Source organism: Podarcis pityusensis (genome assembly GCF_964106645.2).
Source record: "Podarcis pityusensis genome assembly, chromosome: Z".
Taxonomy (NCBI): domain Eukaryota; kingdom Metazoa; phylum Chordata; class Lepidosauria; order Squamata; family Lacertidae; genus Podarcis; species Podarcis pityusensis.
Window position 1 is genome coordinate 11,709,670 of NC_138044.1, and position 27,049 is coordinate 11,736,718.

The 27,049-nt window shown below is 43.8% G+C and overlaps 1 protein-coding gene across 5 annotated transcripts in view; it reads right to left on the reverse strand.

Annotated features, from left to right (window-relative positions):
- MVB12B (multivesicular body subunit 12B) overlaps nt 1–27,049 on the reverse strand; it is a 110,282-nt gene that overhangs the window by 71,761 nt on the left and 11,472 nt on the right. For 4 of the 5 annotated variants that reach the window (XM_080989662.1, XM_080989658.1, XM_080989659.1 and 1 more), the window contains exons 2-6: nt 24,460–24,582; nt 6,620–6,727; nt 4,085–4,181; nt 3,059–3,188; nt 2,738–2,860 (exon numbers count right to left, since the gene is read on the reverse strand). In XM_080989662.1, the coding sequence (XP_080845788.1) occupies nt 2,738–2,860; nt 3,059–3,188; nt 4,085–4,181; nt 6,620–6,727; nt 24,460–24,570 (569 nt within the window). In that variant the 5' untranslated portion in view covers nt 24,571–24,582. The remainder of the gene's footprint in view (nt 1–2,737; nt 2,861–3,058; nt 3,189–4,084; nt 4,182–6,619; nt 6,728–24,459; nt 24,583–27,049) is intronic. The other variant, XM_080989660.1, reaches the window with a different exon arrangement.

Below are 27,049 nucleotides of genomic sequence, written 5' to 3' on the forward strand. Positions count from 1 at the left end.
TTAACCACTACACCACACTGGCTCACACTGGATTTGCAATATTATGTGCCTCCCTACCCCAAGCCAAGTAACTGGCATTTGGAGGTAGACTGCCCATGAACCTGGAGGGTCCACTGACCATGGGTGCTGTTGTTATACACATTTATGGGAGACCAATCCAACAAAGTTCCAGCAGGGTTCTTCTTACGTACTTGTGTCCCTGACCTCTGACTCACCACCCTGACACACTGGTTAGGTGCTGCATTGCACCCGTCTTTCTGACATTATGTCTCGCAATCGCATGAGCATGTTTCACACACCCACAGGATCAAAAGCTATTTGGCACTCAAGGATCAGAGCTGGGAAGAGAGGAGAGGCGAAATTCAACATTAACATGCAGAAGTTGAGACCAAAATCCCCAGTCTTGGGCAAGTGGGACGTGAAACGCAGCCGACACATCTTTTCGCAACTGGAGTGTGTTCCATTTCCCAAAGTGTCTGTCGCAAGCTGATAACTTTTTTGTTGTTGCGGCATGGATGTTAAGTACAATTATATCTGCCACTGGGGGGTGGGGGGAGGAATGCACAAACACAGAGAGAAAGGAATGACATCTTTGCTTGAAGCTGACAGATTGTTTGGAGACCGTTTCAAGGATAGCGAGAGAGGCACTGCAGGAATGAATCGCAAGCACGCCAAGGGTAAGTCTGGGTACAGAACGGCAAATCTGTCCATTTTTGGTTCTTTCAAGTTAATAATTTCCCCTCCTAGTTGCAAGTTCACTCCCGTGAATCTCTGCACCAGTTTGTGATTTAATTCTGTTTAGAAAAAGCATGCACACAACACATTATCTTCCCCCTATGAGGAAAAGTGCAACGTTTTAGAATTTTTTAGTTTAGAGAAAACATAGAGGTGGTGTGTTAGAAGTTTATAAAATGATGCATGGCATGGAGAAAGTTTTTCTCCTCTTATAACACTAGAACTTGTGGACATCCAAAGGCAGCTGAATGTTGGAATACAGAGGGCAGATAAAAGGAAGTAGTTCTTTATGCAGTACATAGCTAAACTGAGGAACGTTCTCTTGCCGGAGGCAGTGATGGCCACCAACTTAGATGGCTTTAAAAGAGGATTAGACAAATGGGGAAAGCTAATGATGGCTACTTGCCAAGATGGCTATGCTCTGCCTCCACACCTTCCAAGTATCAGCTGCTGAAAACCATCTAGCTGGCTACTGTGAAAACAGAATTCTGGACCAGATGGGTCATTGGCCTGATCCAGCAGGCTTTCTTTATGCTCTTAAAGTACTTCCTTGCCCAGCATAGCTACGCTTTAGAATGGGCTCCCATAGAAGGAATTGATGACCACCAACTTGGATAGCTTTAAAGGAGGATCAGAAAATTTATTAGACGAACAGGCTATCAATAGCTACTAGTCCAGGGGTTTTTGTGGCTTGGGCTGGTTCATGGTTCCGCAGATGCCGCGGTGGGCCAGAGTGTGTGTATGCGTGCGCATGCGCAAACACTATTTCCAGCGATCCTTCTGGCATGGAGGAGGCATGCGCAGCTTCCCATTGGCTGCAGGAGCTTCCTGCAGCCAGTGGGAAGCCGGCCAGCATCGCGGAAGGCGGTCCCCACTCTGCTCCACGCCGGTTTAGGGCGGTGTATGGGACTCGACTGAGCGGGTGGCGGGGGTCCCCGAGCGGTCAGTGGGGGTCCATGGGCCCCCCATGGGGGGCCACTTGCGGCGTATGGGCCTTAGGTTGCCGACCCCTGTACTAGTCACAATGTCAGAGGCAGTATGTCTCTGAATACTAGTTGCTAGGAACCCTTTATATTGCTTGTTGAAGTACTCTAAGTGGGGATATGGTGCATAGTGCTAGCATATATATAATGCTTTTTATTCTATTACAGTTTAATTGTTTTTAGCTGTTCCCCCAATGAATTTAGCTGTTCTTATTTTATCCGTAAGCCGTCTTGAGTCCCTGTCATGGAAAAAGGTGGGGCATAAATAAATATATAGTAGCAATAATGATTATATTTTATGTAATAATGCCCAGCTTTCAGGCTTCCCACAGGCATCAGGCCAGCCTGATTCAGCAGGCTTGTTTTATGTCCTTATGCTCACAGTAAACAGGTATCCCATAATACTTCTTCTGCATTTGTAAGAACTTGAGTACAGTGGTACCTCTGGTTGCGAACGGGATCCATTCTGGAGGCCTGTTCGCAACATGAAAAGAGCGCAACCCGCAGCGGCATGTCTGCGCATGTGCGGTTTGCGATTCGCAGCTTCTGCGCATGACGTCATTTTGTGCTTCTGCGCATGCGGCGAAACCCAGAAGTAACCCTTTCCAATACTTCCGGGTCGCCACAGGACGTAACCTGAAAGAAGGTAACATGACGTGGACGTAACATGAGGTATGAATGTATCTAGCCTGGCAGCACCCACACTTGGCAACTCCTTGCCTACTGACATTCGGCAGGCACCTTCTCTGTACTCTTTTCACCACCTGCTAAAAGCACTCTTGTTTAGACAAACCTGCTAACATGTTTAGAAAGCTGATCCAAGTTTTAATCTATTTTTAGTCTATTATTTTAACTTTTAGAATATTTTAAATTATTAATTCTTATTGACAATTTCATTGTTTTATGCTTTAGTAAACTACATCATCACCATCATCGTCATTATTATCTTTTACTGTCAAGTGGTATATAAAACTCTATAAAAATCCCACTGGCATTGGAGAATTTGAGAAGAGCCTCACCTGGGAAGGTTAGCAGCTGGCGTTGTAGCTGGAGCTTGTGGAGAAGGTGTTGTGGGCTGAGACGATTCATGGTTCCTGGGGACTTTGCCCATGCGGTACCATATGCCCATGTTGTTCAGTTCCCTTTGCAGCAGACAAGAGAAGACAATCAGCTACACAGCTCAAGTCAATGGTCAAGGTAACAAATATGCTAGCACTTGGGAGGTCTTGGCAAACAAACAGTGTGGGGTCCCTTTGGTAGGGAATGCTGGACTCCTACCTGGAAAAACCTCAGTTCCAAAATTTCTGACTTAAAGGGTTAGGAGGAGATGGGACCCTTACCCAATGAACGTATACTGCGGAGGGGCTTGTTTGCCCCGGCCCAGGATCCGAATATCGCAAATTGCGGCCTCCGTAGAATCCCGCGGAATGAACTTGATGCAGAGCCTCTTCTTCCGGAAAGCAGTTTCTTCTGCAAAACGCCACAGCGCGAGAGTTCAGGGGTAGGTTCCCTCTTCTCTTACTCCAAACCTCTCTACAAAACCCAGATCTTCTTTAAGTGTAGCCCTCCTCTGAACACCCCCACGCCGCCCCCCCATGCCTTGTAGTACTCCCTGATTTTTATACCAATAGTGGACAGTGATGCTGTTTTAAGCATTTGCTTTTTGTGTAAATCATTTGACGTATTATGTTTCTTCTACATGCATATTCATGTACATGGACTCAGGGATTACCTGATAGGTAAAGATACCAACCTCATGTAGTAGCCCTGATGATGATTTATAGATCACTCAATATGTGAAAAACTCAAAATGGTTCAGAATACATAAAAATATCCAAATCATAAAATCATGGAGTTGGAAGGTAACCCAAGGATCATCTAGTCCAACCCCCTGTATTCTTGCATTGCAGGGGGTTGAAATAATTGACCCTTAGCATCCCTTCCAACTTGGTAATTCTACGATTCATGTATTTTTACCTACTATAACTTGCTTCAAGATCTTCAGATAGTAAATGGTCCATAAATCATCATCAGGTCTACTTCGTTATGTTGGCATCTTTATACCTCGGCCAACCCCTGAGCCCATGTACAATTCTTTCTTCTTCTTTTCTTTCTGCAGAGACAAACCTAGAACCTGGACCACATCATCAAAGGGATCTGGTAGCCCACCGACACCCCTCCCCACTTCACTGCGGTGCACAGCCTCTAAATCCAAACCACACAAATTATAGTGTAGGAGCAAATCTGCGATGAAGCACAAAACACGTATATAATTCCCACAGCAAGTGGTCACCACTACAAATCACCTTCTCTAAGAGGGTATGCACAGGATCTGGTCACCGCAAAGACCAACAGTCTCAACTCACGTGTGTCCATGGTCTCTTGGATAGGAATGAAGCCGACAGGCAAAGTGTCCTTGATATCTATGAGCTTCATATCGACCAAGACATTGCCCAGGTGGCTCTGTTGGGAGACAGAAGGAAAGTGAAGGCCAAGAGGCAATGAAACCCAAACAAAATGACAATTCTTAGAACTGAGCATGCAATTATGCACCTGCCCCACATATGCAGTGTGCGAATGGAGCAAGAACTTGTCACAGTCAAAAGGACTAGAAACTTAATTCCTCCTTTATTATTACAGTACTATTATTAAAAGTGCCATTCCCAGGACGCTGAATTCGACAGTTGGTTTGCATCCAACTAAGTTGTGCTTATGTCATGATTTCCCCCCAAATAATTTTGGGAGCTGTAGTTTGTTAAGTATGCTGAGAGTTGTTAGGAGACCCCTTACAAAGCTACAATTCTCAGAACGGTTTAACAATTAACCTCCCTTTCCAGGGAACTCTGGAAATTGTAGCTCTGGGAGGGGGATATAGGTGTCCTAACAGCTGTCAGAACCTTCTGACATTAAGAGCTGTTTGTGACAGTGGAAGGGACTCCCATGAGAGGTGGTGAACTCTCCTTCCTTGGATGTTTTTAAGCAGAGGCCACCTGTCTATTTGATCTAGAAATTCATTCACTATGATTCTATTCTTCACCTAGTCCAACTCCACTCAACCTGCTGCCCAGTTGTGGGGGGAAATTTAGTTTTTTAAAAAATCAGTTTTAATCAATTATGTGTTGCTGTGCTTGTGGGGTGTGGAAAGATACCCAAGTACTTTGGGATTCAGTGGGGGTTGCATTTAGGGACAGGGAAAGGGGCAAAAAGGCTGCCTTCAAAATTTAAATGGGGAACTAATCTGGCTGCATACACACCACGCATTTAAACCACATGACTTCCCCCTAAGAATGCTGGGAACTGTAATTTACTACCCACAGTGCTACAATTCCCAGCACCCTTAAACTACAACTCCCAAGAGTCAATTTTTTGGGGGGGGTGATGTCATGTGATTTAAATTCGTTCTGTGTACACAGCCATTGTGACATTGAACCCTACTTTGATCAAACAAACTTTGGGGGAGAGTGAGAGGGTTATAGTTGATGTTAGTCCTACTCATTGAGTAGACCCACAAAAGTTAATCTGAAACAACTACCTTATATTCATTCATATCAATGGGTCTACTCAGAGAAGGACTAGTATTGGACACAACCCAGGGTGTTTAAACATATCCAGCAAACAGCTCTTATCTGGAGAGCAAAGACATATGTAATGAATCTGGCTAATTAGCTCTACATGTATTTCGTTGCAAGGTCCAAAAACAAGAAAAGTTCCTGGGGGGAAAAGAAAGAAGAGCAGCATCTGCAAGCCAGCTGGAACAAGGAACAGTACATGGAATCCAAACTGACGTCTTCCCTGATTAATCAAGCACTGGAGAAAGAAAAACCTCACGAACACACCAACAGATCCTCTGATGTTCAGGCTGTGAGTGCCGTTCCTTAATGTATGCGAAAAGGTGCAATATACACAGAAAGTGGGAGGAACCTGCAGGCTTGAGGGGAAAATCCTAATGTCTGTAAAAGTACAAAAAAATATTTGCGAGGAGGGGAACAAAGCAGAGAGTGGGAGGCAAGCCCAGCCCAGTTAAGACTGGGTGTGGTCAATGGCCATGGAATGCTGCTGGAATGAGCAGGAGGAATGGGAAACTGGAGGAAGGGGGACTGGAATGCAGTTCCCGAACAGGAAGCACTTCACACTGCAAGGTTCCACCCTGCTTTTTAGCCTTTTCAAGTAGTACAGGGGTTGCCCATTTGGTGCCCTCCAGATGTTGCTAGACTGCAGTTCCCGTAAGTTCCAGACAGCATGGCCAATTAGTCAGGTATGATGGGAGCTGTAGCTCAGGAACATCTGAAAGGCAGCATACCTGACTGCCTTTGAACCAGCATTTCCCAAACGGCCTATGTGGGTCAGTATTTAGGATCCTCCCATTCCAACAGTATCCCATGCAAAGATGTCTGCATACCCCTTGCTGAAACTTCATTTTAAAGGGGTGACTTGCAAAAGCTACATTTCCAAATTGTTGTTTTTTTTATAAAAAGAAACACTTAGACTACTTAATCACAAAACTCTCTTAAGCAGCAAAACGTGTGAGCTTTTATTCCATCATCAAGACATCTGAGATGAAAGCATGTGTGAATATCGGTGAGAAAATCAGTACTGATGCCAAACAGGCCGCATCTTAACTCAAAATGGAGTGGGTGGTAGTAGTCTTAAAGTAGCAACAAATCACTTGAACAATATCCATAGATTATGTGACACTTTCTCCTTCAATGGGATATCAAAACATTAATGCAGCATGTGAACAGTACATTTACCTGCTCACCTGTGGCCAGTTAAAAACCTTCAACAGGCAACCAGGAAAGAAAGCTTGATAGAAATTTGGTTTGTTTTGTTTCCTACTACCTTTCTTTTCCCCTCACCAGCCCAAGAAACAAACACCCAAGCTTGAGAAGCAAGCCACTCACATTCTCTTTAGAAAAGGTCCGCGTGAAGCACAAATATCGTGTGACCTTGGATTTAAACAGGCCATCTTTCCAGAGGTCAGCATCCAAGCCATCTGCTGTCTGTGCAACCTGGAAAAAATATCAGTAGCCAAGGGTTGGTGAAGGAAGAGAAAAAGAGCACAGGTGACGCAGACTACAGCTAATACAGGGGCACAGCTCGCCTTTTACACCTAATTAATGCTGGCCCGAGGCTTTTATTATCTCATTAAGTCTCTCTCCTCCAATGGAGAGAAGGATCAAAAGCAAATGGTGTGTGTGTGTGTGTGTGTGTGTGTGTGTGTGTGTCAGTCCTAAAAATACTGTCACCAGCGAGTCAACTGATTAAAGAGAACCTCACATAAAATATTAATCAAGGTAAAACTACCTTTAGCCACTACTTCTTGAGGTGGTTTGGAGGTTAAAGGGAGAAACACAAAAGCCTTTGTCCTCCCTCACAGGCCTGTGGTTCGAAAAACTGAGGGAAATTGGTCACATGGTATGCAGGCAGAAATACTGCCTGCTAGGCAGTCAGTTAATCCACCCTTCAGTTTAGACAACCATTTGAAGATTTGGTGCTGGGGCGCGGAGAGTTCATAAATATAACGCGTTGACAAGATATGGTGTAAATCCAGCATGAAGAGTCTGGTCAGTGATAGGCCGGAGAAAGTCATGTGTTCTTCCCTGACCCCTATACAGTGGTACCTCGGGTTACATACGCTTCAGGTTACACGCGCTTCAGATTACACACGCCGCTAACCTAGAAATAGTGCTTCAGGTTAAGAACTTTGCTTCAGGATAAGAACAGAAATCGGGTTGCGGCGGCGCGGCAGCAGCAGGAGGCCCCATTAGCTAAAGTGGTCTTCAGGTTAAGAACAGTTTCAGGTTAAGTACGGACCTCCGGAACAAATTACCGTATTTTTCGCTCTATAACACGCACCCGACCATAACACGCACGTAGTTTTTAGAGGAGGAAAATCCGTAGGCATGCCACCCGTAGGCATTTCCTCCATAACACGCACAGACATTTCCCCTTACTTTCTAGGAGGAAAAAAGTGAGTGTTATGGTGCAAAAAATACGGTAAGTACTTAACCTGAGGTACCACTGTATAAAGATTCCAGCACCAGCTTCTTCACAGGATAGAGAAACTGAAGTGGCTTTGCTACTGTTGTCTGATAGGCATGGACTGCCCAGCTTGAGCTGTATCTGAAACACATGCTTAGTTGTCAGAAGCCTTCATATCGCTTAAGATGGTGACAGGGACTGCTGTCAACTGCAGCACCCCATTTGATCCTCTCTCTCTGAACACCGGCTGATGCTTGCCAGTTCGTCTTGCATGCTTTTATTTATTCATTCGGATGATTTCTCACTTAAGACAATTCATATGCCCACCTTCCTTTTCAAAGAAACTCTTCTCCTTCTTTGCAATAGCAGGAAAGAAAGAAGAATTCGCAGAATAATCTCTATAAGCCACTGGCGCTGCAGCAAGAACCCCAGCTCCACTAGAAGGGAAGCGAGGTAGCAATCCTCAAGGAGTTGCAGTGGAACTCTCTAGCTAACCATCCCATGTCAGAATCAGCAGCTACTACAGGCAAGCAGAGGCTTCTGACCATTTAGGCTTTCTGTGAGAACCAAAGAAGTGATTCTGTTGGTGCCACCCAGAATGCTTTGTGGCATAGTAAGAATCTGAACTCAGGTTCCGCCCACCCCTCATAAAAAGAACAACAGTCTATTCACTATAGACTCATTCCTCTTAAGGGAGATCTGTGAGGCAGACCCATCCACTAAATGCCATTCCTTCCTTAACAGCTCGTGTGGGCTGTGGAATACTCCATTTGCTCACTCACCTGTTCTTTCGTCAAGCCTACTGGCAACCATGAGAACTACAGTTTGCTTATAAAACTAAGGTATAGAGAAAGAGATGCATACTTTATTCAGAGCTCTGTCTCTCTTTTTTTGAGGATGAATTTCCTCCTGTTTGACAAAGTCTGTCTACTATACTAACCTTAAATCTAAGGAGACGGAACTAAGTATTTAAGAGCAAATACTTATTTCTTCCAGCCTAATCAACACTGCTTTTTGTTAGCAACACAGATGATAACATTAAGGGACACAAGAAAACGGTCAGAAGTGGTATGGTGTGACTTATATAATCCCTACAAAGTAACGACATGTCTAGACAACTCTGCTATTTTTAGCTTCTAGGTTTGCATTTTCTTTTTTTTTAAAAAAATATTTTTTAAAATCCTCTTACAAAAGTAATGTTGTTATCAGCATGATCAATGTGAGGGTTTGGGCTGAAAGTCTAATCTAATTACTGGCATATGGTCTTAAGATCCTGTTTGCACTACCTTCAGAGAGGGGCTTTTAAAGCCTCAGTCTCTCTCTTTGCACATGTGCATGCGCACGTGCGCGCGCGCACACACACACACACACACACAAACTTCAATAAGCCTAAGTTGAAGGTTCCTGTTTTGATTGTTCCTTGTTTAATGCTGAGCGCCCAATTGATTATTTATTTCCCTTGATTCCAGGGGAATGAACGTAGGTCAGAGCAACAGCAACAGCTTTGCATGCAGAAGGTTCAAAGGTTTCAATCCCTGGCATCTCCAAGTAGAGCTGGGAATGTCCCTTGCCTGAAACCCTGGGTAGCTGCTGCCAATGAGAGTTGGAATGCAAGAGAAATCTGGTCCGTGCCTTTGATTTCCATGTGAACTCACCTATTTCACACTTCCTGAAAGAAACTGCACTCCTGTGAATTTTGTTGTTGTTGGACTACAACTCCCATCATCCCCACCTAACAGGACCAGTGGTAAGGTATGATGGGAACTGTAGTCCAAAATCAGCTGGAAACCCAAGTTTGGGAAACCCTGGTTTACAACATTTGAAGTTAAAAGAAGAAAATTCCCAAGCTGGTTGCAAGGAAGTAAAAGGAAGAAGAAGAAAAAAACCCAGTAAAAAAGAAAGTTCATTTACCTCCCCACAATTTCCTCCCCTAAAGCCACTTTGAAGGGGAAATATTTGCTGCAAGATGTACCCAAGAGAGGATGTCCATGACACAATTACATTTCTATGCAGATAAAGTTTGTGATCAAACACCTCCTTGGATAAAAAGGGTGAAGTCCGTTCTGTAAAAACAGAGGCAGCCAAATCCAAAACTAGAATAATCCAGCGTAAAGAAGGGGTCTGGGGCATTTGCCAATGTAGAACCACTCCAACAGAGATAAAGCATGCTGAGTGTTAGAAGATTTAGGAGGAAAGAATTTCTTCACACATTCCACAGCTAAACTAAGGTATTTGCTTCCACAAGATGCAGTGCTGGCCACCAACCTGGGTGGTTTGAAAGCAGGGTTAAGCAGAAACATGGAGGATCGAGACTTCCGGGCTGGCACCATCGGTAATGGAGGATTCCCTCTGACTTTCTGAGGGACCAGCTCCGCAGGATCGGGTCTGCACCGCTGCGGCGAAGCGGGGACTCTATAAAAATCACAGGCGGGTGAAGCCTGTGAACGTGGGACTCGGCGGGCACCTTTTGCGCCCCCCCAATCTGTGAAGGAACCCATTTATGGGCTCCGGAGCGAAACGGGGTGAGCGGCGCGGTGCTGAGAGTCGACTGCTTCTTCTGTGGAGTGAAGCCGCACAGCCGTTATCGGAGAGCGCTGACTTTTTCCTGGGACAATTCGATTTCAAAAGCAACTACCCGTGAGTAGGAAAAAATTGGATTTAAAGGGAGAAAATAATTAATTTGGCACCGAAGCGGGGAGGCATAAACAGGAAGTCCGCCTTCCGTTTCTTGTAAACAGATCAAAGCAAAGAGACTGTAAGCGGAAACTTTGAAAGATGCTTGAAAAAGGACGCAAATCCTAACATCAGAAAAGCGATCTCCCCTCCGGATTGCAGGAGAGGAAGGGGGAAAGGTTTGAACTGTATTTATCTGCAAAAAAAGAGAGGAAAGGAAGCTAAAATCCACAGCTTAGAACCTGGGAACGGATTGCCTTAGGACAAGGAATGCCGTTCTGTGAAAAGCACTATTGGTAAATAGAGTATTTTTGACAGCTAACTCTGCAAGAGAGATACAGTGTTTCTGGACTTCTCCTGGTTTTAAAGTAACTGATTAAGTGCAATTGAAACTGTTGTCTTTTTGAGAATTGGGGGATTTATAAAGATTATTTTCTTCTTAAAGTTACAAGCTTTGACTGTTACTGTGTCCCCTTAGAGGAGGTTTGACATTGCTACAATAACAACTGGGCTAGGGGAATTTTCCATTCCAAAACAAATTCCAGCCGTGGGACTGACCTTGGACTTTTATTAGAGTGTTATGGCAGATGGAAGAGGAAAGTTAGAGATTCAGGAAAAAACTACCAGGTCTGGCAGATCCTTTCGTACAGATACTGGGTCGCAGCGAAGAGCTTCAACATCTGGTCCTTCTGGACCATCTGGATTATCAGGGGCTGCACCCCTACAAGTTACACCAAAAGGAATGTCGTCTGAAGACGTTTTAGCTTTGGCACTAGGAAAAATTAATGAATCTTTGGAAAATTTAAGTAAACAAGTAGCTGAAACAAATAAACAAGTAGCTGAAGCATCAGTTAAAATTGACCAAAATACTACAAATATTAATAATTTGGGACAGAAGGTGAACACCAATACAGAGACTATTGAGAAATTGTTACAGGAATCTGCTTTGACCCGAAAGACAGCTGAAGAAGCAAAGGACATAGCAACTGTTACTGAAGAGAAGATACCACCGATATATAGGCAACTTGAGGACCACGGGTTGACGTTGTCTATGATTGAATTGAAGGAGAAACAAACGAATTTGAGAATCAGGGCTGTACCTGAACTTGAGAAAGATAATTTGACTGACTTTCTTACGCAGGAATTTGCAGACTTCTGGCAACAGGATTTGGGGAAGGAAGAATTTAAGATAGTAAACGCATTCAGGCTTGGAAGAGGAGGAAAGAAGAACAAGGTGAGAGACTGTTTGATTACCCTTCGAACAAAAGAGGAGAGACACAAAATCTTGAATCTGCATTTCCGAAAGACTTTGGAAATACATGAGTCAAGTGTGGAGATATTTAAGGACATTCCAAAACATCTTTTGGATTTAAGGTCTAACTACGGAGATTTGGTTGCCCTGTTGAGAAGCAATAGAATCATCTTTAGGTGGAAATTTCCCCAAGGCCTGTCTTTTAAATATAAAGGAAGAAAGATGAAAATAAGATCAGTCGTTGACAAAGATAGATTCTTGAAAGACCACGGAGAAGACATACAGAAAGAAGTGGAATCTGGAGAAGAGCCAAAAGCACTGGAAAGAGGAATATTAGATATAGCAAATTTATCCTTTGGATTGCATGGTTCAGAGAAAGTGACACCACCGACAGAACAAGAACAAACACTTGGTGCAGTTGGAGGTAAAGCAAAGTAATAACATCATGGCTCTGCAACTATTAAGTTGGAAGTGAAAAAAGACTTAGAAATTTGGTCAAATTTGAAGCTTTCATTGCTAGGCCGTATTGCCGCGATAAAAATGAATGTATTGCCTAGAATGTTGTTTTTGTTTCAAACATTGCAAATTGTGGACAAAATGGACTGCTTCAAGAAGTGGCAGAGAGATATTTCTAGATTTGTCTGGCAGGGCAAGAAGCCTAGAATAAAATTTAAAATATTAACGGATGCAAAGGAAAGAGGTGGATTTGCCCTGCCAGACCTCAAACTTTATTATGAATCAGCAGCTTTTTGCTGGCTGAAAGAATGGCTGCTTCTTGAAAACACAGATATTTTGGATTTAGAAGGCTTCAATAATGTATTTGGATGGTATGCATATTTGTGGTATGATAAGGTCAAAGCACATAAGGCATTTAAGAATCATATTGTCAGGAAAGCATTGTTTAATGTCTGGATAAGATATAAGAATTTGTTGGAAAACAAAACTCCAAGGTGGCTGTCACCGATGGAAGCAAAAGCACTGAAAAAGCTCAATATGGAGGCCAAATGGCCGAAATATTGGGAAATCTTGGAACAAGAGGGAGATAGACTGAAATTGCAGAGTTTTGAGAAACTAAAAAACAAAGTGCGAGATTGGCTTCATTATTATCAGATAATGGAGGCATATAATTCGGACAAGAAAATTGGCTTCCAGGTGGAAAAATCAAAATTAGAAACAGAACTGTTAGAACCCAAAACTAAGATTTTGTCAAAGATGTATAACTTGCTGTTGAAATGGAATACTCAGGATGAAACGGTGAAATCTGCTATGATTAAATGGGCACAAGATTTTGGACATAATATAATGATGGCTGACTGGGAACAGTTATGGACCACAGGTATGAAGTTTACAGCATGTAATGCCTTAAGAGAGAATATTATGAAAATGGTATACAGGTGGTACATGACTCCAGTCAAGCTTGCAAAAATCTATCATTTGCCCGATAATAAATGTTGGAAATGTAAAGAAACTGAAGGTACATTCTTTCACCTTTGGTGGACATGCCCAAGGATTAAGGCTTTCTGGGAGATGATCTATAATGAATTGAAAAAAGTATTTAAATATACCTTCTTGAAGAAACCAGAGGCCTTTCTCCTGGGCATAGTCGGCCAATTGGTGCCAAAGAAGGATAGAACTTTTTTTTTTTTTTTTTATAAATTTTTATTAGGGTTTAACATACAGAATAAATATAGTAAACAATATAGCATATATCTTAACATAGTTTCATACCTTCTTTGGACTCCCTCACATCTCCCGCTCCCACTTTCATCGTTATAACTTTTTGCCAGCAATTTATCATCTTGTTTACATTCTTATGTCCCATCTATTTATTTATAATCTTGTAATTTTCGAAATAAAATTGTATTTTCTCAATCTCACTTATCATCTTAAATCATCTAATTTAGTGGTGCTCGATTATTTACGATCTAGCATCCTGCTTAACATTCATTCAAATTACAGTATTTTTGTAAATAAATCTTGAATTTCTTCCAATCCTCCTCCATCGTCTCCTCTCCCAGGTCACGGATTCTGCCAGTCATCTCGGCCAGTTCCATATAGTCTATCAGTTGCATCTGCCATTCTTCCAGTGTGGGTAAATCTTGAGCTTTCCAGTGCTTTGCAAGAAGTATCCTTGCTGCTGTTGTTGCGTACATAAAAAATGTCCAATCCTTCTTTACCACCCCTTGGCCGACAATGCCCAAAAGAAAGGCCTCTGGTTTCTTAGTGAAGGTATACTTAAATACCTTTTTCAGTTCATTATAAATCATTTCCCAGGGATAGAACTTTTTTTATGTATGCCACAACAGCAGCAAGAATACTCATTGCAAAGTATTGGAAGACACAAGATCTACCCACTCTGGAAGAATGGCAGATGAAGGTGATTGACTATATGGAACTGGCGGAAATGACTGGCAGAATCCGGGACCAGGGAGAAGAGTCGGTGGAAGAAGATTGGAAGACATTTAAAGACTATTTACAGAAATATTATAAAATTAATGAATGTTAGAATGATGTTGGATAGAAATTAAGTGGTTTTTAGCTGCAATACTATAAGGGAATATGAAAAATGGATTACTAACAGGTAAAAATTTAATGTTACAATATTTTAAGATTAATGATTAGGATAGACAAAGAGGGGAAGGATTTGCTGAACCAACAAACTGAACTGGAATACAAAAAAGGGAGGCGTGAGGAGGTCCGGGAAACAAGCTAATGAAAAATAAGTAATGGAAAGATTGACTTGTTTTATTTTTTGTGTTTTTCTTTTTTCTATTTTTATTTTGTAATATTTTGAAAATCTTAATAAATATCTTATAAAAAAAAAAAGAAGAAACATGGAGGATCGAGCTATAAAAGGGTACTAGCCATGATGGCAACATTCTGCCTCCACCGCCAAAGGGAGCATGCTTCTGAATACCAGATGCTAGGAATCCCGTGGGGAAAAAGTTGGTATACTCAGGTCCTGCCTATAGGCTTCTCATTGGGGCATCCAGTCGGCAACTGTGAGAACATGAGGCTGAACCAAATGGGCCACTGGCCTGATCCAGTTCTTAGGAGCTCATAACTAGAGATGGGAAATTATTTTCACTTGTGTATTTGCACGTAAAGGATACAGGAGGAGAAAAGCAAAGTCCAGGGTTCCAAAAATGTATTCATATATTACTACATTCTTTCATTTCAGATGTTCAGGCTATGTGTGCCAAGGCACTTGCCTGGGTGCTAAGCTCCATGGGTGAGCACCTTCTCTTGGTCCCATCAGCATCAGAAGCACAGATGTTGGTGACAGATGGCTGCTTCCACATTGTGGGATTTCCTCCCATGACACATTAGACAGGCTCCCTCTTTGGAATCCTTTCACTGGCAGGAGAAGACCTTCCCATTCAGACAGGCCTTTGAAAACTAAGGTGCAGGCAATGCTGGCCACTGGGCTACTGGATACTAGTTGCTGGCTCTGAATGTGCTTAGATGCATTTTGACTATTGTTTTTAAACCAGTTTGTTTTTATTACTTTTTATTTTATAATGATGTTTTAAAATATTGGAAGCCACCTTGAATCTCAACTTCGGAGAAAAGTGGAATGTAACAACAACAATTATTATTATTATTATTTAGCCAAAACTGTGCCATCCACACAGAAAAAGGAAGCTGTCAGCAGGTTCAGGAGAACCAGAAGGTGTTCAGAAACTACTTTTAAAATATCTTTAGGGGGAAAATCCTGCCCCATTCTCACCAGAGCAATCTTCTGGGGGCCACATGCCGGTTGTACACAGGGCCAGATACAAATGTGGGCAAAAACAATGAATGCAGATTTTACCTTTGTACAGCAGCCTAGATTTCACACACACACACACACACACACACACACACACACCCCTATCTACAATCCAGAGATGAAAGGGGCATAATCAAAGTTTAAAGGACACATTCCAAAGGAAGATATGAGGTCAGCTGGTGCCAGTGAGAGGTGTGGCCTTGAGACAGGGGTGTTGCTGAGGATGACATATAGGCTGGGAGAATCCCTAGGACCAGGTAGAGAAGTCTTGAAGGTCACATTTGGCCCCAAGGGCTGAAGTTTCAGCTTCAGGACATGTGTCAGAGAAATTAAACTCAGAAGGTTTGCACCAAGAGAAATAATTGTGTCCTTAAACTCCTGGTTCCTTCCTCCCTCTTTAAATGGAGTATTACTTAATTACTTGAAGGGAATTGAGCAGGATAGCTTGCAAGAAGACACTTAAAGCAACCTCATCACAAGGCAAACAGAAGCCTAAGAAGGTGAGAGAAGGAGCAATTAAGAAATGAGTAACAGCAGCCAAGTCTAAGTAGCTCTTTATCACCCCACAGATTGAGGCCACATTCACAAGGCCTTTCTATGTGCCATACTACAAACAGCTACCAATACAGCCACTGTCACAACACACATTTAAAGCACTATTATGCCGCATTAAACATGCATGGCTCCCCCAAAGCATGCTGGGAGCTGCAGTTTATTAAAGGTAATGAGAGCTGTAAGGGGATCCCTATTCCCTCTGTTATAAGAATTCAAAGGTTTCAAATATAGAATCAATGTTCATAAATGTGCAAGGTAAACACACATACATAAGCTATTTAAACCCCAGCTGCACCAGCCCTTGTCAAAACCATCTCACTTCCCTCACCACAGATACACGCAGGTTAAGTTACAATCTGTACGCTGAAAATTGTACAACAGACACAGATTTCCTCCTCTGCCACCACTGCACAAAACGTTTGTTAGCCCCTCCAAGTTCAACAGATAAATTAAAAGCTTCAAGGGAGCCGCCCTTCTTGCTAACAATTTGAGCTAATTAACAGAAGCCACAAGTCATTTCATTTCCTGCTATAGCTTGAAAAGAGGCTCCTGTATTTATCTTTGGGGACTTGTTAATGGTTTTTAAGGACATGCCATTTAAATAATTAACACGCGCGCACACACAAAGCAGGAGGTCCTGTCTACAAAATACCAATAGCTTCAAGCAAAGCAAACCATTCTCTAGCAAATGGAAGACTCCATGTCTAAAGAAGATTTTGATTGGAAGAGGAAGACCACTAAAAACAGCCATCGATTTTGGCAGGGTCACAGAAAGCTCTGACTCTTCTTTTCATTGGCTCCCATTGACCCAGGCATCCTATAAAGTACTTCCAGGTTGCATTCCAGCTCCAGCCTGTGTGGTGCTGTGGTCAGAGTGTGGGACTAGGACCTGGGAGAGCAGGGTTCAAATTCCCTCTCAGCCACAGAGCCCATTGGGTGACCTTGGATCAGTTTCTGTCTCTGATCCCAACCAACCTCACGTGGTTGTTGCAAGGATAAAATGGAGAGGGGAAGTAGTGTGTACATCAACCTTGAGCTCTTTGGATAAAAGGTCTCACCATGCAGCCATTCTCTTTTCTGGGTATTTGAAATGGTGTTTTTTTTTGCTGGAACTTGCTGGTACATACTACTGTCACCCGTTTTTGCTGCCTATGGCAGCCATTTTTTGCTGGAAATCACAGCATTTTTATCACGTGTACCAGCACCTCAATTTTTATCCTGAAAGAAGCACTGATATACAGTGGTACCTTGGGTTAAGTACTTAATTCGTCCCGGAGGTCCGTTCTTAACCTGAAACTGTTCTTAACCTGAAGCACCACTTTAGCTAATGGGGCCTCCTGCTGCTGCTGTGCCGCAAGAGCATGATTTCTGTTCTCATCCTGAAGCAAAGTTCTTAACCCGAGGTACTATTTCTGGGTTGGTGGAGTCTGTAACCTGAAGCGTATGTAACCTGAAGCGTATGAAACCTGAGGTACCACTGTAATTCTAAACCACTCAGGGAATGCTACCTGATATCCTCCAACCTATCACTAAGAACGCCACAAAAATCTGCAGGCCTCTTCAGTGCGCCAAATATTAGGGCAGGTCACAGCAATTCAGGGCATAGCATTTGCATTTGACAAGAGAAGAATTTTTTTCACTTGTATCCGCTTCTGCAGCTATGGAACTTGTGTAGGGCCTGGGGGAAAGGGTGGGTTGGAATATCATGCATCAGTGAATCAACAGAGCTTTTTGCTCATCTAACTACTTTCTCCACCGACTTGTCAGGCAACTTTTTACAGCACACTGCCATTCCCCAGATCGGAAAGGGAATTCCAGTCGAGCAATCTCCTATGATTTTGATTGATTGAATTGTATATTAGCGATCTGGTTTTTTTGTTTTTAAAAACAGATTTTCCAACTGCGCAAATTCCCCATCCATGTATCCATGGTGGTTCCCTCATTGCAATAAGTGAAGTTATAGAGAACCAGGTAGAGGGCCTTCTTGGTAGTTGAGCTCTCCCTGTGGAACGCCCTTTTGTCAGATGTCAAAGAGTTAAACAATTATATGACTTTCTGTAGACATCTGAAGTCAATCCTGTTTCAGGAAGCTTTTGATGTTTTGTTTTGTCCCTTTATATTTTGTTGGAAACCGCCCAGAGCGGCTGGGGTAACCCAGTCACATGGGTGCGGTATAAGAAATATATTATTATTCCTATTATTATTCCTTCACAGGAGCAGGCAACTCTTATCTCTTATCATTATTATTAGAATTATTTATTATTAGCATTATTAGCATTATTAGCATTATGAATCCCCTGACCAAGATTCAAGATGCTTTACAAAAATTAAAACAACATGGATAAACTACAGAAAGCTAAAAATATATAAAAGGTAAGCGTTAAAAAGTAACTAAACTATAACAGAATCAAAACACTAGGAAAACAAATCCATTAACATGCAGATACAGTTGTACCTTGGTTGTCGAATGCCCTGTAACCTGTTTTGGCTCCCGAATGCCGCAAACCCGGAAGCGAGTATTCCGGTTTGCGAATGTTCTTTTGGAACCCAAATGTCTAACAGGGCTTCCACGGCTTCTGATTGGCTGCAGGAGGTTCCTGCAGCCAACCAGAAGCTGCAATTTGGTTTTAGGACGTTTTGGAAGTCAAATGGACTTCTGGAACAGATTCAGTTTGTCTTCCAGGGTACAATTGTAGTAAAAAACAGCACAGCGGTATTAAAAGCTGTTTCTTTAAAAACAGTCAGTTCCACAAAGCCTGTTGGAATTAAACAAATCTTCACCCACCAGCAGGACAAGGAGGGAGCCAGTCTAGCTTCCCAAGGGAGGGAGGGAGTTCCAAGATCTGGGAGCAACCACCAAGATGGGCCAATACAGTGATGACTCACTGATGAATCTGCCTTAGTTCAGGAACTAACAGGCGCCAAAGAAAAGGAGCACCTAAAGGGTATTTACAAGGATGCAATGGAGCATCACCTGCCTGAAGGTGAAGAAGAGGTGGTTCCGGCCAGAAAGAAGAAGGTGTTTTAATATGGTTTGAGCATTTTAAGTATGGAAACTTAAGTCTACCTTGATATAATTCCTGTACATGCTGTCCCTCCCTTTACCCTCCCTTTATTTAAGTGCTTAATAAATACATACACCGAACACGTCTAACCCCCTCCCCATTTTTTTCAAGCTGCACATTATCAGCTTTCCAAGTGCACCATTTCCCCTCTAAATCCATATTTTGAACCAAACTGGCAGACTTAAAACAACAACATGGATGTGCCAAATTCTGGAAAGGAGATGGGGAGATTTCTTGGAGCTGGGGGTGGGGCAGCACTGGCCTAACCCTTATCCCCATGTCTTTATTTACCTTTACCTTCCTTACTGCTTTCCTGTTAAAGACATGGATCAAGTGAAGGGATTGCCTCTCAAAAGGACACTCTCATCTCCTTCCTGAACTGCAGAGCTAAAAAGGAACCCAAAAGTCATCAAGCCCAACCCCCTGCAATGCAGGAATCACAACCAAGGAATCACTTGGGGCAAAACTGTTGAATCTGCAACATCCTTCTGTTGGTTCAACTGATTCAGGGTCATAGCACGTGAACAAGTGAAACCCCTCTCTGTCTCTCCTAACATCAGTGAGACTACCAGAAGGGGAGAGAATGAAGCAGCCCATTCATTTTGGTGCTTAGATTAAGCTCCATGACCTGCTGAACTCTATAACTAATACCCAGTACCTGACCTTGGTTTTTTTCCTCCTCCTCCCTCCCCAATTCCTTTTCCTTGTGTGTTGTGGCTTTTAGGTTGCGGCCCTGATCTTCGTACACCGCTTTGCAAGCCTCGTTCTGTGGAAAGGTGGAGGAGAAATGTTTGAGAGGCAAAGGAGCAGAGCCTCCAGCTGCCGTGCCTATGCATGCAAATTCAGACAAGGTGCCAAGCTGTGCATATTGGAGTTTACAACTTCTTAGGACTTCCAGCAATACTTGGGCACTAGGTTGCGGGAGGTGATCTAGATCAGCTACCCCTAACCTAGTGCCCTCCAGATGGTGTTGACTGCCTCTCCCATCACCACCGACCATTGGGAACGCCAGTGGATGGACACAGTAGCCCCAGAAACATCTAGTTTGGGGAAAAGACTGATCTTGAGGAACTGGAATGCATTGGAGAAAATGGGCTGCAAACTAAAGGAACATGAGCCAGCAGAGATAATACTGTTCACCTCAGGAATACTGGCTCAGTGGAGTGCCTTCCCCACAATTTCCGACACATATACCTTTTCCTTTCAAAATACTGCTTCCAACTGCAGCTGGGAAAACACACTATTCCTAGGCAACAGCGGTCTATTAAAGCCCAAACAGAGCTTTCAAATTCCCTGGTCCAACATGAAAATTATTAGGAACATAGGAAGCTGCCTTATACAGTGTCAGGCCATTGGTTCATCCAGCTCAGGACTGTCTGCACTCACTGGCATCAGTTCCACCAAGTGTATTTCCCAGCCATACCGGGAGACGGCAGGGACTGAACCTGGGACCTTCTGCATGCAAAGCAGGTGCCCTTCCCCAATCAGAGCTCCCTTGCAGTTTAGTGCTAAAAGCATCAAGTAGTACCTCTCAGCTGCATCAAAAGTAGAAGATAAATCTGCTCCAAGGGTTCCCAAATTCTACACCCAGAGAAGCTTAAGTGTCTACAACCTGCACTGATGATGCAAAGGATGAGAGTCTGCATGGTTTTCGCAAGGGTTGTTCAACTCTTGCTAACCAGAGGGCTGAGGAATGGAAGATCCATGCACAATCCTTTTCATCTCCCACCAAGCTCTTGAATTTCACCATGGTCCATGCACTTTCAAGGGTTTTATTGCACTCATAAGGACTAGCAACCTGTTGCTTGTTTTTGGAATCATACCGCTCAGGATGGCTTTTGTTTATACACCAAATGATGCAATGCATACAGTTCTATCAAAATCATACCAAAAAAAGGGAGGGACATACACTAAATGTTTAGTTTGCATTGATATGAATAAACAAGGTTGCAATCCTATCCCCTCTTACCTGGGAGTAAGCCCCACTGAATTTGAAAAGACATACTTCCGATTAGACATGGGACTGCATTCTAACATGTTCTACTCACAGTAGACCCACTGAAATTAATGAACCTAACTTAGCTATGATCACTGGTTCTACTCTGAACCAACAACGGCTACTCTGGAATGTCTCTGAGCATATTCTGAGTGTAGGAATTAGTTTTCATCATTTTGGTTGAGCTGAGGTCACTGTGCTTTTATGCACAAATCTTCTGACGCGCTCTCTTCATTTCAGCCTCCTTGATCAAGTGGAAAAAGTAATTTTGTTTTTGCTATTGTTAAACAATTGCCGGTTGGAAACCCTCACAGATCAGCTTTAGTTGAGATTTCTGAATTACCAGGGGTTGGTCTAAATGACCCTAGGGGTCCCTTCCAACTCTACAATTCCATGATTCTAAAAACTGTCTACTTTTGAATTCAAACTGGCCTAACTCCCAGGTAAATGCCTAATGTTCCAATTAGTGATAAATTAAAAGGCACCACCCTGCATTCCCCAAATCTATCACCTCCATCCCATCCCATGCTTATAATCTTTTGCAGGTTTCTGAGGAATGTGGGTAGAAGAAAAGAGTTGTATCCCCCCCCCAAAAAAAATAATTTTTTATGTTAACATTGTTCACGGCTGAATTTGTGCAGTCGCTGCTTAGAACGCTCCATCATAGGTTAGGCATCCTTTTTAGCAATCAGAATACATTCTCTAAGACAAGAACCAAAAACCCAGCTGAGCTCCGGGGAGACTTCACACTCTTGTTCAACAACAGTTCATCAACGTCCACATTCTCCCCCACCCCACCCCCCAGCCAACCAAGGATCAGGTTCATGCATCTGCTTTTTCGCTACATACCTCCAGCTGGCTGGTTTCAGATTCCCTGTCCCCAAAAAGCACCTCCCTTCCCAAATCCAAGCTCAGATATAGGGTGAGCAACCCGTCAACCTAACTCAGAAGCATCTGCTCTGGCGGACTCTCTTAAGCTCCTTCCCAGCTTCTGCCACCTGTATCCTTACAATACACAGGAGGGGAGCCTCAGGCCTGGGAGCAGAATCTGACCCTTGGGACTCTTCCCTAGGTCACTTCCCCTTCCCAGGCCCTTCCCCTCCCCTGGCTGGAATGTGTGCATGGCATTCCAACAGGCATGAGGTTCCAGAGAGTAGGTGCTGTCACACGAAAATATAGATCTCTCACAAGTCCGGAACAAACATTATGCGACACTTGCACGAGAGCCACTTCCGCAGAGGGATGCGATTGAGTGGGCAGTACTGCTCTGAAGCCTGAAACAATGCATGCTTCCATGTGGAGCCATAAATTCTGGGGCAGGTTGTATCCATTTGCAAGGCTCTTAACAAGTCGGGTCCAGAATACCTTAAGGACCACCTGATCCCTTAGACCCTTGCCCGAACCCTGAAATCTCTGGGGGAGTCTCTGCTGGTGGCCCCAATGGCTCAGGTGCATAGCTTGTAACTACAAAAGCCATGCATTCAGTGGGCTCAAGTCTGTGGAACTCCCACCCACCAGAGACGAGACATGTTTGATGTTTTACCGTGTTTTTAATATTCTATTGGGAGTTGCCCAGAGTGGCCGGGGAAACCCAGCCAGATGGGCAGGGTATAAATAATAAATTATTTCTTCTTCTTCTGGACAGTGAAGGAGCTGCTGCAGGATCAAGAGGACATGGATGGTGAGGGAGCTGCTGCTGTGACCTGCAACACCTGTGCCATATTTGTTTTCCTGCTACAGAACGTGCAAGAGTATACTTGTAGCAAGTGCAAACTGGTTGCCTTGCTGGAAGAGAAGGTGCAGCAACCTGAGGCCCACCCAGCCACACTTCAGGCTACAGGACAAGATGCAGAGTTTTTCGATACAGCTGAGTAAACTGCACTGGAAGAGCAAGACAGGTGGGGTGCCCCTAGGGAGGAGGGAGACTGCCCATTCCAAGAGACGAACCCCTGGAGGAATATGACACAGGAGTGAACAGAGGAGAACATCCAACATGATCAAGGTCTGGAAACCAAGCCTTATGAGGAATGGTTGAGGGAGCTGGGTATGTTTAGCCTGGAAAAGAGGAGACTGGGAGGAGATATGATAGCCACCTTCAAATATCTTAAAGGCTGTCACATGGAAGATGGAGCAAGCTTGTTTTCTCCTGCTCTGGAGGATAGGACTCAAACAGACGTCTTCCAGTTATGAGAAAGAAGATTCCAACTAAACATCAGGAATAACTTTCTGAGTGTAAGAGCTGTTCGACAGTGGAACAGTCTCCCTCGGGAGGTTGTGAACTCTGCTTCCTTGGAGGTTTTTAAGCAGAGGTTGGATGGCCATCTGTCACGGATGCTTTAGCAGAGATTCCTGCATTGCAGGGGGTTGGACTAGATGATCCTTGGGATACCTTCCAATTCTATGAGACAGGCACGTGACAAAGTCTTCCTCACTCCAGCAGAAAATGCCTGCTGGTCAGCCTTTGCTTTTGTGACAGATTTTTTATTCTCTGTGTGGTTTATTTATATGCACACTGCTCAGAAATGCCAATGATTAAGCAGCACCTAAATAACACAAGCAGAACAAAAAGAAATTAATGACAGGAATGAATAGCCCTTCAGGTTATGGCAGCCACTGGAGGGCAAATCTCCAGAAGGCGCTTTCTGCATAGCAAAGTGTGTAACATGAACCGAGGTCAGTAGGCAGGAAGCCAACAGGCCTATCGCTACATAGCAAGACTTGTTGCCAGAACAAACAGAAAAATATTTAACCCAGGCAGATCCCCATGCAATAGCAGGAAAGGAGACCAAAACGTGGTAGCCTGTGTTACGCTCTGTATTAAAGGAATATGTAACCAAGCTCATGAATATCAATATAAGCATTCAAAAAACTTCAATTTGCTTCACCACCCACAAGCTTCTAGTCCAGGGGGTAGTGGACCTCAGACCTGGGGTTGATTGCAGCATTCCAGGCCTTTCCATGTGGCTCTTGGAACTCTTCCCAAGGCCATGTCCCTCACTGAACTCAAGCATTTTTGCCTGGCGGGAAGGCAAACTTAAACTCTGCTTGCTGGATGGAAGACAGAGAGGTGTACATGTGTGCTCACAGAAGCCAGGGACAACCTGCCCCACTCACTATGGCACTTGGCCCCCAGGGAAGTTGTTCAGAAGGGAATGTGGCCTCATAGCTCTCGACCTCGGAGCAAAAGATGGGAGTCTGGAAACTAAAAATCTCATACTCTAGAAAACTACTTCTTAGTAGGATATGAGGAAGTAAGTGCGTAAGCAGTGCTTACAAAAACAATTAGAGACAAGTCATCAGGATGCATGCAGATTTTCTGTGCACAAAATTAAAAAGAATTCGAAACCCACATAATCCAGATTCAATGCCATGAAAACTCTGAGAGAGAGATATTTAGGATTTTGTATTAAGGAGGGAAAATACAAGACAACTCATTTTGTACTTACGACATCGTAATTTGTAGGCGCTCGGTTCCGGGAAGCAACGACCCCGACTCCAGTGATTGGGTCCATGGGCACATCTGGCAAGGCATCAGCAAGTTCTCTAACCTCAGGCATCGTGGACTGCTCCTGAAAGAGTGAAGAAGATTTAGAGGGAGGGCAAGGTCAGCGGGCAAAACGCCAGTGGGCTGCCCTAACACACAGTATAACAAGAGGCTGCCAAAATAAACACCCTTGGCTGGGCACACCTAACTCAAAGTGGCATTTGCAGCTGATAAAAACTCACTTGAATTGACTCCCTTTTCTGATAGGCTTTCAACTAGGTTCAGCTAAGGATCACTGCCTGAGGAACGTTTAACCCAGGCAGGTCTTCATCCGAGAGAAGCAAAAGACACCCAAGGGTGGTAGCCTACTTTTTAAAAAGGAGAAGGAAACTGCACCCAGGTCTGCATATCACCCCATTTGCAAATAATGAGTTTACTGACTGAAAACCTTAAGGACTGGAGTCCTTAAGGACCAGTCCCCCAAAAGCTCATACCTTAGGGAGGCAGAACAAGACCAATAGGCTTCAGACCTCAAAGCAGAGTGGAAACATTCAGTGGTACACAAGATTGCAACCCCTGCAAGTACCAGGAGAACCAACATGTAGGTGGGAGTTCCAGGGGAGCTCCTATCATAGGAGAAAGGGGTTGCAGCTGGGTGACAAAGCCCAGGGGGGCAATTAAATCTAGCAAAGAATGTGGAGCAGGAGAAAACAGCAATAAATAACTTTTCGTAATGCTCCAATTTAGGCAAAGGATGGCAGAGGTCCTCCAGCCCTGGCCTAAGGGCTAAGCAGCATGTTATGCAATCATTTCCATGTGGTTGGAGACTCAGAAAGCTACACCCACAATATACAGCATGCTAACATTGCAAGGGCCCCTATTTAAGGAGACAGGTGACCCCCAGGTGCACAGTGAGCACCTGCCTTGGGCCCTCTCTCAGTGGCTAAAGCAAATAGCACAGAATAGTTCACCTAAAGCACTGAGCTACATTCAGGTGACTAGGATCAGACCCATGGGTGGGTGGGAAATTGTAATCTCACATATTTTAACAAGAGACAAATCAGGCAGTAAAGTGATGGTGCAGGATACTAAACCAAGGAAGAAATAAAAAGGATTCAAAAGTGGAACGCAGGTTCACTTACATTGAAAGTTCACACCCACACCATCTATTTAAAGCATTTTGTTTCCCCCAAAGAACCCTAGGAACTGTAGTCTATACCTCACAGAGCTCCAGTCCTCAGTACCCTTAAAACAAACTAGAGTTCTCAGATTCTTAGGGGCTCAAGCCATGGGCTTTAAATATAGCTTGGGGATGTGACCCAAAGGCAGCCCCCCATCCACAAATGTATATATCCAAAAAAGAAAAAATACATTTTTTTAATAGAAGCAATACAATATAACACTCCGAAAAATGGGGGAATTACACTAAAAAGACAGGTGCAACACACATGACATATTCATGACGTCCTCAGGGGATAAAAAGTCCCAGTGTTGCCAAATGTCCATAACTGCCCTTGATCTGTGTTTTTGTTAGTCTTTGCTGCATGCATATGCAATAAAGTTCTGCTGGGTGGTGTAAAATGACTACGGTAACTTTTTTCCTTGACTAACCCATATTTTACATGTGATTTTCTCCAATTATTGCTAAAGTCCAAATTGTTCGGTACCAAGCTGATAGGTTTAGGCCATCCAGATTTTTCCACTGCCGTATGATGTTGCATTTAGGAAATGCAAAGTGAAGTCCTTGGTCTTGAGATGCCTATTATGTCCCATAAGCATAGAAAACAAAAATTAATTCTGGTGTAAATTCAACACTATCTCCTGTAATACGGTGTTCTTTCAAACTTGGGTCGCCAGGTATTGTTGTTGGACTACAGCTCCCATCATCCTTTGCCACTGGGCTGAGCTGGCTGGAGATGATGCAAATTGTAGTTCCAACAAAGTCTGGGTTGAAGAAGGCTGGTACAGGTGCCACACAGCGTCAGGGATTAGCACAGGGCTGTCAACGTGGATGCCCTCCAGAAGCTGTGGACTACAACTCCCATCAGCCCCAGAGAAGCTTCAGTGCAACATCAGGAGGGCATCACCCCTGGCTTAGTGGGTGGCTCCTCCCTGTCTTGCCCAACTATGAGTGAAGGACAGTGAGCGGAGCATCTCTTGAAAGCACATAGAACTATGGCAAGGGTAGAGAATCTTGGGCCAGGAGGTCAAGTGAGGCCTTCAAATTCTACCAGTCCAGTCCCCAAGGATCTCTCCCCACCCAGAACACAAACCTCACCCTGAGTGCTGTCAACTGGCTGGAGTGTCTCCTTGAACTGTGATGACGCATTTCCCCTGCCATGATGGAGACGCAGGTGTGTGGAAACCGCTGGTGTGTGCCTGGCTGCTGTGATGCAGCCTTTAATACAACAGTACAAATTAAATTAACAGTACAAATTGTGCTGCCCCGTCCACTTTCACCTCTGTCCTGACCACCCTTGGCATGAGGTCCGCAGATGTGAATATGGCTGAAAACTGCTCCGCACCCCTGATCTACTGAGCGTTCCCCCTTA